Source organism: Salminus brasiliensis, chromosome 4 (genome assembly GCF_030463535.1).
Source record: "Salminus brasiliensis chromosome 4, fSalBra1.hap2, whole genome shotgun sequence".
NCBI lineage: Eukaryota > Metazoa > Chordata > Actinopteri > Characiformes > Bryconidae > Salminus > Salminus brasiliensis.
Genome location: NC_132881.1, coordinates 20,453,607 through 20,471,424, shown reverse-complemented (window position 1 = coordinate 20,471,424; position 17,818 = coordinate 20,453,607). Strand labels below are relative to the sequence as shown.

General features: G+C 39.8%; 1 protein-coding gene across 1 annotated transcript in view; it reads right to left on the bottom strand.

The window, feature by feature from the left end:
* Positions 1–4,875: 4,875 nt before the first annotated feature.
* The window catches only part of hcrtr2 (hypocretin (orexin) receptor 2), a 28,240-nt gene continuing 15,297 nt past the window's right edge, over positions 4,876–17,818 (bottom strand). Inside the window, exons 3-7 of the mRNA XM_072676819.1 lie at positions 17,163–17,418; positions 13,042–13,157; positions 12,066–12,286; positions 8,738–8,859; positions 4,876–5,042 (exon numbers count right to left, since the gene is read on the bottom strand). Of these exons, the coding sequence (XP_072532920.1) occupies positions 4,876–5,042; positions 8,738–8,859; positions 12,066–12,286; positions 13,042–13,157; positions 17,163–17,418 (882 nt within the window). The remainder of the gene's footprint in view (positions 5,043–8,737; positions 8,860–12,065; positions 12,287–13,041; positions 13,158–17,162; positions 17,419–17,818) is intronic.

The following is a 17,818-nucleotide window of genomic DNA, read 5'->3' as shown; positions in this document are numbered from 1 at the left end:
AACGTGGCACCTGACAGGTTGCAAAACAGATTTCTTTAAAAAAGGGTGCAAAGAAAAAGAAGCAGCAGCAGCAGCAGCAGCAACAACAACAACAACAACAACAACAACAACAACATAATCAAATATTGTCAAATATTATGCAACTAATTTTCTCTGGGTATTCCAATAACATTCAATCACCATGAGCAGGTCTACAATTGCCATGAATAACAGCAAGAACTCATAGCAAGCACATGAGAGTGAGGCTAACAACAAAGCGCAATCAAAAAAGCAATTCCGTAAGCTAAAGCTCAAGTGCCTCACATTCTAGGGAGCCTCCACAGCAGACGAAAGGCGTGCAAGGTCTACCGGCAGCCTTTTGGCAAACAAACTCTGATCCTTAAACGTGTGTCCTCAAATACCTATTAGACTGGGCAAATGTCTCTTGACATGACAAGCTAGAGCTATACAATCAGCAAATGGATAATGCAGGCTTGTGCAAACATCTCCAGTTGTATCTCATGTGAGAAACACATTAAAAACAACATCCTTCATTCACAATTTGTGAGACAACTCAAAATTCTCTCTTTTTCTTTTCTGCACTGGAAATTTTACAAAACAACTAATGGCACCTTGTTTTTATTTATGTTTGGCGTCACACAGTGAAACTTTAATAGTTGCTGAAACGAAACTGCACTCAGTCCTGCAAGCTCAGCTGCAACAGTTGATAGAAAAACAAGTTTCCTAAAACAGCCAATCAAAACCCAAATAATGCACCCCACGATCATCAAGTGAGTTATTGTCAGTTAACTCATTAAGAGATTATTTTCATTATTATGTATGTTAATCCAGTGAAAAACAGTGTGCTTGCTTTTTACTTGGGGTCATCTTTAGCTTGTAAGGTAGGCTGGTTTTTAAATATACTTCTAACTAGATTCTGCCTTGTCTTAAGGTTAACATAGAAGCTTGGTGCTCACTAGTTGATTGAGGTGCTGATTCAGGTGTAGTTTCAGGCCAGCTAGAAGTGTGAATTGCAGAGGAGGAGCCAAGTGCCTCCAATCTTGATAAATTAGGTGTTTGTTAGACATTATGACTCCTCACTAGAATATCAGCTGCAAAACATTTTTACGTAACTCTAATCTGTTGTACTTGAAGATGTGCTTTGCAATTCCTGTCCACACTTCTGACAGCAGCCGGAGGTGCAGACACCGATGCAGACGCTGCAATTCCGCTAACCTCATTTACCCACCTTGTTCTAATACCAATGTGATGGTGACTGGGGGACTCTGGAATTGCCAGTCTGCAGTACAGAAGGCAGATTTCATTTCAGCTTTTGCTTCTGCTCGGTCTCTAAACTTCCTGGCACTGACTGAAACGTGGATCACCCCGGACAACTCTGCAACTCCAGCTGCCTTGTCACCTGCCTTTGCCTTTTCCCACTCTCCACGAAGGACTGGCAGGGGCGGCGGCATTTCTCTCTCCTCTGTGGCGCTTCACCCCGCTCTCTTTTTCTAATCTTCACATTTCCTCTTTTGAATACCATGCTGTTACTGTCCCTTCTCCCACTAGACTTCACATCATTGTTCTCTATCGTCCTCCTGGTCCTTTGGGCAGTTTCGTTGATGAACTGGATGTTCTCTTGAGGATGTTCTCTTCTCTGCCCTTTCTCCACTAGGTCAGCAAATTCTTCTCCACCTTCCCCGTGGCTGTCAGATGTTCTCCGCAACAACCGTAGAGAGCTAAGACTGGCTGAAAGGAAGTGGCGGAAGTCACAACACGACTCCGACCTCCACTCCTATCAGTCTCTTCTCTCCAGGTTTAGAACGGAAGTTGCTGCCGCTAAAGCTTAATCTTACTACAGGGGGAAATTGGAATCATCCGCATCTGACTCACGCAAACTCTTCACCATCTTCTCCTCTCTCCTCAACCCTCCTACTCCCCCACCTCCCACTACCCTGTCTGCAGAAGATTTTGTCTCCTTCTTTGAAGAAAAGGTTGACAAGATCCGCCGATCTTTGCCCCCTGCCTCTGCCCCCCTCTCTAGGCACTGCCCTACTCCTCCCTCTTCTCTGACCTGCTTCTCTCCTCTTTCCACAGATGACCTCCACCATCTTCTCACCTCCAATAATCCTACCACCTGTCCACTAGACCCTGTTCCATCCCCTCTGTTCCAAACAATCGCTCCAAACCTCCTTCCTTTCATCTCCTCTATCATAAACATCTCATTGTTGTCAGGTCAGGTACCATCTGCCTTCAAGTCTGCCAGAGTTGTGCCTATCCTAAAGAAACCAACTCTGGACAGCTTGGACATCGGCAACTACAGACCTATCTCTCTTCTCTCTTTCCTCTTAAAGATTCTCGAACGTTCTGTCTACAACCAACTGTCTCTCTTTCTCACTCTGAACAATCTTCAGGACCCCAACCAGTCTGGCTTCAAAGCTGTACACTCTACTGAAACTGCTCTTATTGCAGTTACAGAGAAGCTCCATGCAGCTAAAGCTGCCAGACTGTCCTCGGTTCTGATCCTTCTTGACCTCTCCACAGCTTTTGACACAGTGGACCACAAGATCCTCCTGTCTATCCTTGCCGGCCTTGGAATTACCGGCTCTGCATGGCAATGGTTTGCATCATACCTACAGGGACGCTCATACCAGGTAACGTGGCAGGGCGACATGTCCGTTCCTTGCAGTCTCTCCACTGGCGTTCCACAAGGCTCGGTTCTTGGTCCTCTTCTTTTCTCACTTTACACTAGCTCTCTTGGTAAAGTGATATCCTCCCATGGATTCTCTTACCACTGTTACGCCGATGACACTCAACTCATGCTCTCTTTCACTCCTTCTACAGAAGCTCGAAGCCTTGGTGTAGTCATGGATAATCAGTTATCGTTCTCAAGTCATGTTGCAAACGTAACTCGGTGCTGCAGATTTCTCCTGTACAACATCCGGAGAATTCGACCCTTCCTCTCTAGAGAGGCCACCCAGGTGCTTGTTCAGTCTCTCGTCACTTCCAGACTTGATTACTGCAACTCTCTTCTGGCTGGTCTCCCTCTGCACACCATCAGGCCCCTGCAACTCATCCAGAACGCAGCGGCACGGGTCATCTTCAATGTCCCTAAATTCAGCCATGTCACTCCACTGCTGACCCGCCATCCCTCAAAATCCACGGAAGACAAGCGTCCAGGCTTTTTTCTGTCCTGGCACCAAAGTGGTGGAACGAGCTTCCCCTGGGTGTCCAAACGGCCGAGTCGCTCGCTGTCTTCAAACGCAAACTGAAGACCCACCTCTTCCGAGAATACTTTGATGAATAGAGTACTATGGTCGCCGTATTTTATTGTGTTTAGTAATGTCTAAGCTTAGAGGTTTCTTTTGAATTATTAGTCTATTCTAACTAGCTAAGGTTTTTTCTTGGGTAAATAGCAAAGCACTTTGTAAGTCGCTCTGGATAAGAGCGTCTGCTATATGCCATAAATGTAAATGTAAATGTAACCAGTACTATGTTCATATGATGCCTTATAGCCTTTTCATTAGGTGGGTTCACAGAGTGGAGATTGTTGCAACTCTTGGGGCTGAGTTTTAAGCACTTTACATAGTGCAACTCCAGTTAAGTTTAATTTCAGCTGTGGTCCAGTCATGTTTACATACACTCATCATGGACATGAATCAGGGCAATGAATAAATTGTAATATTGGGCTTCCCATTATTTATATGTGGTCTGGGCAGAATTAGTGAACATACATCTATAAATAGAATTGGAAAAAGATTTAGGTAAGTCTTTTTTAATTTTTGTGGGTTTTTCTGAAATCAACACAAGGATAAAAATACACAATACATACATTGTTAATATACACATACAATAACTTGTTGTTGCTTAAAGTTCCAATATATTCTGATATCTTTTAACATCCCAATGTCCCTTAACTTTCTGTTAGTGATCATAATTGACAACAGCAGGTAGCTTATCTGTGCTGTTATAAAAAAATTATTTGTTTTACATTTTTTGGATGGTGAGGAACAACGCAAGTACCTTCAAGGCACAGGCTTGCCATGAACTGGAAGCTGCTGAAACACCAGTGTCATGGACTAAGTGAGTTTTACATTTCCACAGACTGAGAAGCTGCCATTCCAGAAACTAGTCCCTGCCGGCATGTCAGGCGTGAAAGTGTCAATTATTAAAATGACACTTTCAAGCCTGACATGCCCACCCCCAAAAAATAAACCAAAAACAACTTGTGCCCCAAATTAGTTTTTTGTTCTGCTGTTTTTTCTACTACATTTTGCCCCTGAAAAATAACCATTCAAAATATTTTTTAAGACTCAATGTTGCCATGATACTGATGTCCATGAAGAGTCTATGTATATATCTGACCATGACAACTATGGCTTGACTGTGCAAAGCCAGCCCTGGCTTTTACAAATGTTCCATAGTCATTTGTATACAGCATAGACTGCTGTAAAATAATAATAAAAAAAATACCTTAACCACTTTCTAACAATGTGGCAGTTAATTTTTTGTTAATACATTCTCACCACCAACAATGTACATGACAGACACAAAAACTGAAAAAATCAGAGCCATAAGGATTTCTGTAAACATTATTTCTGTGGATCTCATGACAATGCCACAGAGCAGGAATAAAAAAAATCCCTTGGCTTTGATGGAAGAAATACAGTCCTGCTGGTTGCTTATGCTCTATTGAGGCAGTATGGCATTTTCAGTGTGTATGGGTAATACTCTGGATCAAACAGGTTTTTGTTTAAGCCATCAGTGCATTCCAGAAGGGCAAGTCAGAGCATGATGGGGGCTTTTGAAGTCTCCTCCAGCAGTGCTTTTTCCACTAACATGCAGTTGCAACCAGTAAAGTGGTGAGACACAGAGATTAGCCCTCCTGGGTCAGAGCTACACAACCTGGTCTGAAATGCGTGAGACATTGTCGAAATGGCTCACTTGTGTGGACAGGGATTTGTGACTGTCCGTGCTCATTTTGGTCCTCACCCGCTTATTTGCGTCACCTCCGCCCGAGCAGCAGCAGGTGAAGGCTGCCTTGAACTCCTCTCGAAATTTACCTGTGACAGAAGAGAATGGGCATAAACAAAGAAGCAGATATGACTTACCCTTACACTTCCCATTTCTTACCAGTGATAAAAAAAAGTTTGGCATAATTAAAAAATAATTAAATAGTAGCTCATTGAAGCAAAAAGGTACTGATGTATCAATACAAATATCACATTGGTGTTCCACTCTGTGTGGAAAGACAGTGTTAGTCAATATAGAAAGGCACATATTAAAGCTCACTCAGCGTATTTGGCCTCACTGATAGAGAAAAAAGAAAACAAGAGTACTTTTTAGTAAGATCTCTAAACTTACTAAAAGCCAGGCAGATACTCAACCCCAGATTCCAACATATTTAACCAGTAAAGGACTATTTTAATAATAAAATATTAAATATTAGACAACAAATCCAACCCTGCTTATTAAATCAAACATGGCCATCTGCTTTAGAACATAACTTAGTTGTAGAACAAAGGCTGGAAGCCTTCTACCCACTTCCACAGCCAAAACTAGAAAAAATTATATACTCCCAATTATAATCAGACCTCTTTTAACAATTGTAAACTCATCCCTTAGCTTAGGGCATGTACCCAAACCCTTAAATTAGCAGTCATAAAACCTTTAATCAAGAAACCAAATCTTGATCCTAGTGTTTTGTCTAACAGACTCTAACATATGTCTCTTACAGACCCATCTCCAACCTAACATTTATATCCAAGATATTAGAAAAGGCTGTGGCCCAACAACTCTGCTTATACCTGAGTAAAAATCTGGATTCAGATCCAATCACAGCACAGAGTGAAGATTACAAATGATCTCCTTCTTGCCTCTGATCAAGGCTATGAATCTTTATTAGCCCTACTAGACCTCAGTGCTGCCTTTGATACAATAGATCATACTATATTACTAGGACTTCCGCCTTGTTTATGTCCATGTGTGTTTGGTTCCATTCATGTGAGTCAATTCATGTTTATTTGGTTCATGTGTTACACCTGGGACTGGGGGGTACTTAAGGATCCTCTACACCATCGTTCTCTGCCGAGAATTGAACCGTCTGGAACCTCTAGGACGCCCCGAGGCGCGTTCCGGTGTGTTCAGGTCAGCGCCAGTGCTTTACCCACGTTCAGGAGTAGGTCTCCCTGCTACTACGCGACTAGCGAGGCTCGCTCGCTTCATGTCAGGATTGTCAGATTATCCACACTCAAGCAAGGCGACCCATGTTCGAGGCAGCACTGCGTATTCAGGTTAGGTTGGCCTTGCCGTTTGGTCTAGCGGCTGGTTCCCCAGCTAGCCCTCTCTAGTTATTGGAGTATTATTGTCCCCATGCCCAGGCTCTGCCTGTTGGTTTAGGTTCAGGTTCCCTCTTCGGTTTTCCCCTTAACATCTGCTTAGCTCCCGGCTCCTCCCAGTCCCAGGTTTGTTGTATTCGCCATTTTTGTTGTCACGTTCTGGTTGTGTTCATGGTTTCGCCCTCTGTTTGCTGCTCATGTTTTTCATACCCCTTGTGTTTATGTTCGTTTTGTTAAATAAACCCTCTTGCATTGGATTCCATCTCTGCGAGTGTTCATCCTTCTTGGTCTGGCCTAACATGACAAGACAGTCAGTTAGAGTTTGGTGCAAAATGTTAATGTAAAGAAATAATTTCATGTACTCACTCACAGCGGCCCAATACATGTCTTCTTTTTTATATGTTTTGTATGTAATGCTGATAATGGTAAAAAAAGTGCTACATTCCATATAACTATTTTGTCCTGTAACACCATGCATGTACCAGTCTTTACCGCTGTGAACAATTCAGTCTCTGTAAGGTAAATCAGAACATTTCACACCAAACTACTCAATTTTGAAAAAGTCTACTTTACTCTGTATTCACAGTAGTATTTGATCTTTTGCTGCAATAACCCCACAAACCGCATAACCTTTTGCTCACAAAGTCATATATATTTTCTCCAGTCTTAAGTTTATTTTCATTTTTGTTTCCCTGTTTTTCTTTAATTTAGTTCTGTTTCATTTTGTTGTCTCTCTATAATTACTTCTAGTTTAGCAGGATTTTCAATGTGATTCCAGAATTTCCATTTCCTTTATTAACACACTTTTCAATTTCTCTGTAACAACTCCATTTGTTCAATGACTCTGATGTCTGCTTAAAGCCTTGCATTCTCCCTGTAATTGTGACAGTCAATTCCAAAATCTGATCCAATCTGTGTAAAGTAACTAGATTGCATAAAGCTTTTTTATAAGCAATACAGCTTACAGGTATGAAGCTATATTAAACTGTTGAGTATTTGACTCCTCAAAAACACAGTGTTACAGTGCATACATAGGCAACAAGATCAATACATTATACAACACTACAACACTGTCCAGATCATCATGGAAAGTACAGACCTGTGCAATCTCTTTCTGATGGTAGATGCAGTAGTTTGCCATAAACTGTGGCAAGAACTACCTTTAGATTCTGTGATGACATTTTATATACAATGTACAACCAGCCCACAAGTATTTAGATAATAGCAAATATTCACACCACCTAGATACACCACCTCATTGTATTTGAAATAAAAACAATCGAGATGTGATTGAAGTGTAGACTTCAATTCAAAGGGTTTCACAAATAAATTGCATTAACCATTTTGGAATTACAGACACTTTACCTAGTTCCTCCATTTTCACAAGTTCAAAAGTACTGTGACAACTGCCTGACGAGCAAGTTTTGAGTTAGCTCATTGATCAGCAAACAGCTACAATTTGGCTGAAAAAACAAAACAAATGAGTCAGAGAGATAGAAACTTTACAAACACAAGTTTACAATTTATGACAAATGGAAACAGAACTAGCAGCAACTGAAGGCAGGTATAGCAAAGACATGGCATCTCAAGGAAGAAAATCCAGCATTTGGTAATGTCCACACTTCAGCCAGTCATTGACTTCTACAAAGAAGTTAATTTGTTCAGTTACTCTTGACCCTGTGGAAATTAAGGGAATATTTAAAGTGTAATTCCTAAACAGTCAGTGCAAATTTTTTGTTAAACTCCTTGACCATTCGCATTTAGAGATCCTTTCATCATTTTTATATACAGTCTTACGTTTTCACAGCCCAACCCTACGTGTGGCTCAGGCAGTCAGATCTTGGAGCCCAAACTAATAAATAATAACTGTAGTGATGATAATGAGGGATAATGAAATATTGAGCTTAACACTGTAGTAGGCGTCACATAATGGTATTGCAGTAATAGGGTTATCGTCACACCCTTAATTCTAACCAAGTTCTAATAATATAGCTAATATTATAATTAAGGGACAATATACTTCAAGCACTGGCTTGATACTTACACTAATATTGGTATCCATGCACCACTGGCTAAAATTGCTTCTGATTACAGTGAATTAATCATGAAAAAAATCTTTAATAAAGCCTAAGTATCAGAGACATTGAAGATATTGGTTCTTATCAGAGTTACACAGTGGGGGTACAAAGAGAATATTAACTATGCTGATTAAGTATTCATTTAGATGAGCTTGGTTAGAATTGAAAGGTATGTGAATGTTGCTGGAGAATAGTGGCTATTTAGAGACTTTGAAGTCTTATTCTGAAACCTGCTAACAGTGTTGGGTGGGAAATGCAGACATGGGTGAGGTCTCAGTGCGTCCAGCAGATGGAGAAAACATCTCATGGAAAGGCTGATTAGAGCACAAGGCTTGGACTTACCACTGAGGAAATTATAGATGATGGGATTGGCTGCGCTGTTGGCATATATAAGCCAGTGGGAGAAGGTGAACCAAGCATACACTGTCTCTCTGTTGTTTGTATTCTTGAATGCGCCAAAAACCCTGGACACAGAGACATGGATGAGATGATTAATACAACTGAAATATTGCCCTGCATAGCTGGCATCATTCTTTGACAATACAAGAGTGAGATTTTGATGCTTAGCTGTCAAATAGGATATCAATATTTAAAAAATTAGCGGATCACTCCAGCTTTACTAGACATTTTCTCAGACATCAGATGTATTTTCTTTATTCTTACTGTCAAACCAAATCCCTGTATCTCCAGAATGGAAACCAAGAGATGAGACTTAACTTCTAATGTAAACTATATATATAAGATATAAGTTGTATTATCTATTTATTTGTTTTTTGAACTGTTAGCTGTTAGCTTTCAGCAGCCTGCCTGAATGGTTAGTCTCAGTTGCTTGATTGGTAACAATGATCATTTAAACCACAGGCATGTCCTTCATTAGGTGTGCAGTACACAGTTGCAGTTGATAGTAATAAAAGAGAACATTTATCACACTACCCCTTTTGATTGTTCTCTGAAGTGTGAACTTTAAGCAAACTTTTGGCTGATGACGCAATGTCCAATTTAATGTTTGTTCTACTGTAATTAGTGACGCAGGTGTTCATCAATGCTGAATCTGGTTGGAGATTTTTTGTTTTAGCCCTGAACATGTCTGCTCATGAATATAGATCGGGGTTGATCTCAGTGGGGAGAAAAGCATAGAAACCAAAGTGCTTGACTTGAATCTTTAAAGTTGTTAAAAGTTTGTATTACAATAAGTAGTATTACAAACATCATTGCTTTTGTCAAGTACCAAAAAACCTGGAGAGATTTACAGAGCTAGTTTGTATAGGCTAGAATCCAAAACATACAGTGGGGAAAAAAGTATTTAGTCAGTCACCAATTGTGCAAGTTCTCCCACTTAAAAAGATGAGAGAGGCCTGAAATTGACATCATAGGTAGACCTCAACTATGAGAGACAAAATGAGAAAAAAAAATAAGAAAACCACATTGTCTGAGTTTTAAAGAATTTATTAGCAAATAATGGTGGAAAATAAGTATTTGGTCAATAACAAAAGTTTATCTCAATACCTTGTTATATATCCTTTGTGGGCAATGACAGAGGTCAAACGTTTTCTGTAAGTCTTCACAAGGTTGGCACACACTGTTGCTGGCATGTTGGCCCATTCCTCCATGCAGATCTCCTCTAGAGCAGTGATGTTTTGAGGATGTCGGCAGGCAACACCTGACTTTCAACTCCCTCCAAAGGTTTTCTATAGGGTTGAGATCTGGAGACTGGCTTTGGCCACTCCAGGACCTTGAAATGCTTCTTACGAAGCCACTTCTTTGTTGCCCTTTGTTGCTCTGGGTGCTTGGGATCATTGTCATGCTGAAAGACCCAACCTCGTTTCATCTTCAATGCCCTTGCTGATGGAAGGAGGTTTGCACTCAAAATCTCACAATACATGGCCGCATTCATTCTTTCATGTACATGGACCAGTCGCCCTAGTCCCTTTGCAGAGAAACAGCCCCAAAGCATGATGTTGCCACCCCCATGCTTCACAGTTGGTATGGTGTTCTTTGGATGCAAATCCAAAGCATTCACTCTCCTCCAAACACAACGAGTTGTGTTTGTACCAAACAGTTCTACTTTGGTTTCATCTGACCATAAGACATTCTCCCAGTACTCTTCCAGAACATCCAAATGCTCTCTAGCAAACGTCAGACGCGTACTGGCTTAAGCAGGGGAACACGTCTGGCACTGCAAGATCTGAGTCCCTGGCGGCGTAGTGGGTTACTGACGGTAGCCTCTGTAACGTTGGTCCCAGCTTTCTGCAGGTCATTCATTAGGTCCCCCCGTGTGGTTCTGGGATTTTGTGGTTCTGCTCACCGTTCTTGTGATTATTTTGACCCCACGGGCTGAGATCTTGCGTGGAGCCCCTGAGCGAGGGAGATTAAAATGGGTCTTGTAGGTCTTCCATTTTCTGATTATTGCTCCCACAGTAGATTTCTTCACACCAAGCTGCTTGCCTATTGCAGTCTTCCCAGCCTGGTGCAGGTCTACAATTTTGTTTCTGGTGTCCTTTGACAGCTCTTTGGTCTTCACCATAGTGGAGTTTGGAGTGTGACTGTTTGAGGTTGTGGGCAGGTGTCTTTTATACTGTTATACTGTTATACTGTTCAAACAGGTGCCATTTATACAGGTAATGAGTGGAGGACAGAGAAGCCTCTTAAAGAGGCTTACAGGTCTGTGACAGCCAGAAATCTTGCTTGTTTGTAGGTGACCAAATACTTATTTTCCACCATTATTTGCAAATAAATTCTTTAAAAATCAGACAATGTGATTTTCAGAATTTTTTTTCTCATTTTGTCTCTCATAGTTGAGGTCTACCTATGATGTCAATTACAGACCTCTCTCATTTTTTAAGTGGGAGAACTTGCACAATTGGTGACTGACTAAATACTTTTTTCCCCACTGTACATTAAGGTTTTTGTGTGATTTTGCAAAAGCATATGCAAATTGTCTCCCATCAACTCTTTTTTACATTGTAGGTACAGACAGACTCACAGCACTGAACAAATCCACATTCTCTCTCACTGATACTACTGTGAATGCTTTTTTACTGCTAGCTATAAGTTTGCCCATCTAAAAGCTTGCTCCAACTGACAATTTGTTTAGCTGATTCTGTTTTTAAAAATGTATTATGTTATCAGTAACACTTTTCAGTTTTGATATGTTGTCTGACCCAACACACACAATGGGATGCACACGATGACAATGTAGGCGAGTATGGTGTACGATTACAGGCTATTGGGTATTATGTTTCTGCACCGTACCTATGGAAACTTTCAGGAGCCATTTTCTTTTATTTCTTTTTTTCACTATAGTAAGTGCAGAAGAATCAATTCATTGTCCTGGGTTTGGTCTTTCTGAGTCTGCAGTTAACTTGCTTTTCAGTATATGTGTGCCCTCTAGTGGACATAGATTTTAACCCTCCAGATAAACAAAAGGTACGTAATATGTGATTTGTGCTGCTTGCATTGTGGCAGTGTATATGGCAGATAATGACAAAATATATATATATTTATGAATATCTTCACATTTGGTTGCCAGTAACTGAGAGGATAAAATAAGAATAGAGTTGTTATTTAGCAATTTTACATTACATTTGTTTGTTGCTTCATTAACATTTGGTTTAATTCAGGGGACCTGCTCTGACAAGTGACCAGGAACAACTAAAAGTCTATAGAGTACCTTTTCATGATGTTGAGAACACTAATGGGCAGGTAACAGAGAGCGAAGACGAAGAGCACCACCATCAGCATGCGAGCTGTCTTCCGCCGCGCCTTCACTTGCTTGATCTCGGCCGACACTGCGCTGGTTCTGACCTTAACTGATTCACCAGGTCCTGCAGGATGAGCTGAACATTGCAGGGATTTCCACTTCCTCTGCAGCACTGATGATGTCCCGGGAATCTAAGCAAAAACATCACAACAACAATGAAATGCAGTGTTAAGACAACTTACCTCACAATGCAGTGTGCTTCATAATCTACCTCAAACTGCACTGCTATTAATCATCATACCATTAACCTTAGTCTCACATTCACCACCTCTGGTTTTAGAATGTTTTTTAAAAAGTTTGATCATTGTGAGGATTGTTGAGCTTATAATTTTTTTTTTTTTTTAAATCTAAGAGGTCTTAAATAATGGAAATGAAAACCAACTGGCAGAAATGGCACTGTGCTGGTATTACTAGCTATTTCTAAGCTATTACCAGTCCAAAAATATAATGGCACAGAAACATGCCTTACATGCCTACATATATCATTCTTTTCAGTCTGGAGCAGTTTAGCTCTGCTGATTAAAGCTGAAGTTATTAGAAATGTTTTTTATTAATTGAAAGGACAACCAATCAGAACAATCAGAATTCATTTACATATATAATACCTAACGGCACAGTTACAACAGGCGATTTAATATTATGACTAATAAGAGGCTGATCATATGAATTAAATATGAAATATGAACTGCTTTTGTAACATAAACTTACATGTCCAGAAAAAAACAAAAAAAAGTAAGCTGTGTGCCCTTTAAAACTGATGTACAGCGCATTTCAAAACTCAGTTGTATCATTTTAGTGGATGCATGTGAAACATGTTAACATGCCCTAAGCTCACAACATGATTTACATTTTATGGGGTAAATGAGTGAAACAAAACCTGTTTTACCTGTTGACACCAAAGCTTGTGACAAATCTGGATGTATGCCAGGACCATGAGGCACAATGGGGCGAAGTAGGTGACGATGAAGAAGCAGGTGTGGTAGACTTTGGGATAGATCTCATCTGCAACAGAGAGAACAACATATCATAACTGGAGAATATGTGCATGTCCAAAGCAAAAAACAGAAGTGCAACATTTCTGTTCCATGGGGAGTGTTTTTCTGTGCTAAAGAAAAACAACAGAGGTAAAAGCAATGCAAAAAGAAGTAAACTCATGAGTGGGCAATTTTAGGTGAGTCTATTAAGAGAGCATAATAATTTCTGGTTCTTTCCACAACTCGGATACAAAAAAAGGACTGAATGGAAGAAAAACATCTAGTTTTTAATCGAGATCTCTGTTAAGTGTTTGAGACGGCAAAACAGGTCCAAAGAGAACGAGCCTGCTTTTTTTTTCAAAACTAATCAGTTGTTTAAGGATACACATGTCTGCGTTCCTCAGATGCAGTGGCTAAGCACCTCAGGCTGCTTTATTATCAATATCTGACTCTGAAAATTTTCTTCACTTCAAGCCAATATATCACACATCAGTTAAATAAAGCATCACCCCTCGTATCAGTTGGAATAAAGCAAAAAACGTCTGCAAGGTTGTTGTCTAGATGGGTTAGAGTTAATGTTATTTTCAACTTCCAAAATCAGTTCTAAGACGGGATAGAAGGTAGAGATTTATTATACAGTATACATTTATCAGTCTAATATTAAAGTTAATTAATTTTATTTAACATTTATTAATGGTTGAGTTAATAAAAGCTGATGAAAATGCTGTTTTTATTGTGGCACTGAGGATCACATTAAATTGCCATACAGCTGGACAGTGCTATTTGCTTTGGTTTGACCAGAAACAAAACTAGCTGCCAACGAAAATGAGAATCCATAAATGTAAAAAGGGTCCATAACTGCCCAGCGATGTTGCAAAGATGGCTTCTGAGTGAACTTGGAATGGAATGGAGAGTTAGAATTAGAAGCCAACTTCTGTGGTTGTTTTGCTTGAAAACAACTGTTACCACTACTGCCTTTTAAACTAAACTCTCAAACATCCGATTGGTAGTACTGTTTCTATACTCATAACAGTGTCTCATTATTGCAGATGGCAAGAACAGCAAATCTACAACCACGTCAGTTGTCAACCTCTTTCTAGCTCTTGTTATAAATACAAATCCAATGCCCTGTTTTTAATGACCTTCAGAAGGTGGTGGTGGTGCGTGGTGCGTACAGCGACACATGAACAAGTATGATCTTTATAGAAGAGTCATCACAGGAAAATATCTTTTACAGATTTTATTGTTAGAGGTTTTCATAGAAACTCAAGCCTGATGCATTTGGAAAACAAGTCCTATGGACTGATTAAGTTAAAATAGAACTTTTTGGCTGCAACAAGCAAAGGTGCAAAAAGCATACAGAAGAAAAAACACCTCTCCAACTATAAATCACAATAGTGAATTGATTATGCTTTGGCCTTATGTTGCAGCAAGTGGCACGGAAAACATTACACTGATCGAGGGAAGAATGGATTCATTTAAATACTGAAGTTCTGTAAACAAACATTACACAATCTGGGAAAAAAGCAAAGGCTTCTGCAGGAGGATAAAGATCCTAAACACACCTCAACAACCACAGTGGACCCCATAGTCCTTCAATCTAAACACTGAAAGAGCAGTGCATGCAAGATGAAGAATATTACAGAACTAGATGTATTTTACAAAACAATTAGTAAAAATCAAGACTTTTTAAAAATAGGATAAATACCAGAGGGGATATCGATAAGAACTGACCATGCAGGATGCCCTGAATATCTTTATTCATGTGTCTGCACAAATATTTCCTTTATGCTGTTTTGAAAATCAGATTATCTTTTACTCTTCACAGTATTCACAGTAACAAATATTTTGACCAGGGATGCACAAAGCTTTCCATGCTACTGTGCAATGTCTGTAAAAACCAATGAAACTGCCAGCTTAATGGAATTTGCTAGCTGTTCTTAGCTAACTTAAAAGAGCTATCTGGTGTTAGTTAGCCCAAGCAAATGACTGTAAGCTCATTTTAAAACTGTTTTAGTAACCAAATATTATATTGTTATTTAATGTCTTTGCCCTGCACTTAAGAGTACCACACATTGCTATCCCTGTTATGATTCGGTGGAATGAAAAATATCCTGTCCAGTGCCTGAATGTTCACTAATAATGACAGGTATTATTTAAGTACTAAAGAAAATAAAACATACATAACTCTTACTTATTACCACATTACAGTGGTAATGTCAGGGCCGCGTCGCCGCGCCCACCCCGAGGGCGGTCCCGAGCCGCGGACCACAGGCTTCATGTTCAAGGACTTTTACGTTGACACCCGTTTCCCGTTATTAGTTCTGAGTTGGGCCACCTGAGAGCTGGGGGACAAAAGGGGAGCAAACGCTAAGGTCTGGGCCGAGAATTACTCTTGCGATGCCAAGCGTTATGTTGGCCTCACGTTCATGAGACTTCTAGGAGAGTCTACGGGTTCGCTGTCTGGTTCACCGGTTGGTCGCCAGTGAGATTCGGCGTCCTGTTCCTTTGCACTCTAGTCACGTAAGTTTATCAGCGCCTGACGAGCGCGGTTTGGGTTCCTGTATCTGGCTTCCCCCCTCCGTTAGGTTGGCCCAGCCTCGCTTTGCTCCCTGGCTGCCTACCAGCCTCAGGTGGCCTTCAGGTTTTTGCCCGCATTAGTTTGTCACGTTTGTCTTGTTTATCCCTCTCTGTTATTGCTGCACTCTTTCCCCTTGTTAATTTGAATAAAACGTTATCATGCATCGCACCGTCCCTGCGAGTGTTCACCCGTCCATGTCTAGCTTAGCCAGCATGACAGGTAATAAGTAATTTGTGTAATAAGTCATATAAGTTGTACAAGAGCAATTTCAATTATAACTTATATAAAATACTTAAATGACATAAATAAGTCAGAACAGAATGTCAGTATAATAACAAATGTGATACTATATCTTATTTTAGCAGTGCTCAGTTTAAATTTGCAAGTTGTCACATAATCACCATTACATCATATATCATAACATCATAATAGCAAATGTAATTGTGTTGACATTTTTGGACAAAACCTAAATACAAACCACACCACCTGTCATATGTTATGTCAACAATGAAATTGACCAAAGCAACATTTTTGAATAGGTGCTTAATGATTGTTCATTTATGTTTATTTCAGGTGTCTGGAGTCAGGCATATGAAGGCTGTCATATAGTCTTTCAAAGTATGAGAGGACCTGAATAAATTCGTTACAAAAGTTTGTATCTAGAGAGTCACATTCCGATCTTTTGCTTAGGGGCTCCAATATGAGACTATGTTCAGGATTCCTAGTAGCACCGTAGCAGTATCTGCTTATGGTGCTTAATTCCTTTTTCAAACGCTGACTCCCTTGAGATGTAGCCCCCTAAGGATCCAGTCAGTGAAAGTCAGACTGTTTTCTTGAAATAGGCTACTTTATTATGCATGTGAAGTCTCCAATTGGCTTTAGTTGATGCTCAAGGTTAAATTCTATCTAAGACCTGAACAATACAAATTCCATGAGAGGTACACAGTAAATCATGGTGTAAGAATTTTATTAAATATAGTTTTCAGTCTTATATCAAGCAAACAAGAATGTCTACTTGAGAATATACACAGACATGCTGCCCAAAGGATAAAAGACTAGTTTTAACATGGATGTTGTTTGAATTTGTATCTATACAAATGTTGTTACCACTTTTTAATTGCTATAGTAATCCTTGTTTTGACACATATTTTATATCATAACAGATTATTTGTAAAGCTGTGTTCAAGGATGTATTTTAATCCTTGACAGTGATATAAAATATCTAAGACTTTATTTAAAGGACCTTAAACATATGTTTACCAATTAACCAAGAAATTACCTTGTTTACCAAGAAATTACCAAAAGAAAATATTTTTGCTTTTATTATTATTATTACTAGTAGTATATGCTTCATGTTTAAGGAGAATACCGTTGTGTCCATGTACCAAGTATAAAACACATTCTGCATTAGAATCAGTGTGTGCAAGGGGTGCAGTGGCACTACTTCCTCACCTCCCCAGTGTTCATCACACACAGTAAAAAGGCTGGTCTTGTTGGTGAGTTCAGGCAGAAGCTCGGGCAGTAGACTGCTGCATTCCATGACAACAGCCTGGGGGATCATTATCACGCAGGACACCAGCCAGATCAGGATGATGCTCTTGCGGGCCCTTTTGGCTGTGCTCTTGAACTTGAGAGGGTGGCAAATAGCATACCAGCGGTCCTGGGCTATGCAGCTGAGGGTCAGCACTGACACTGACACAGAGATGGTCTGGTCAAACATACAAAATGGACAAAAACTAAGGTATATAAATTATTTCATAAAGGCAAGAGAAAGGGTGGCAAATACATTAGTCAGCACTGACATGTCAGTAATGAGGGTCATTAACATCCATTAACAGAACAATGAATTAAGTTTCTACTGACAGTTAAGATTAACTTTCATAACAATGTTTTTCACGTATACACCAGTCCTAACATTAAAACAGGAGTGTTTATCCTTTATCATATTTTACTTTTAAAAAATGTCTTCTTTTTTTTTTTTTAATTGTTGGTGTCTTTCCAGTCACAGTGTTTTCCCCAACACTATTTATTAGTGTGAAATTACTTTAAAATGTAGTTTTTATGAGCATTTGGGTTCTTAGCACCCTTAAAACTCTAAGCCTACAATT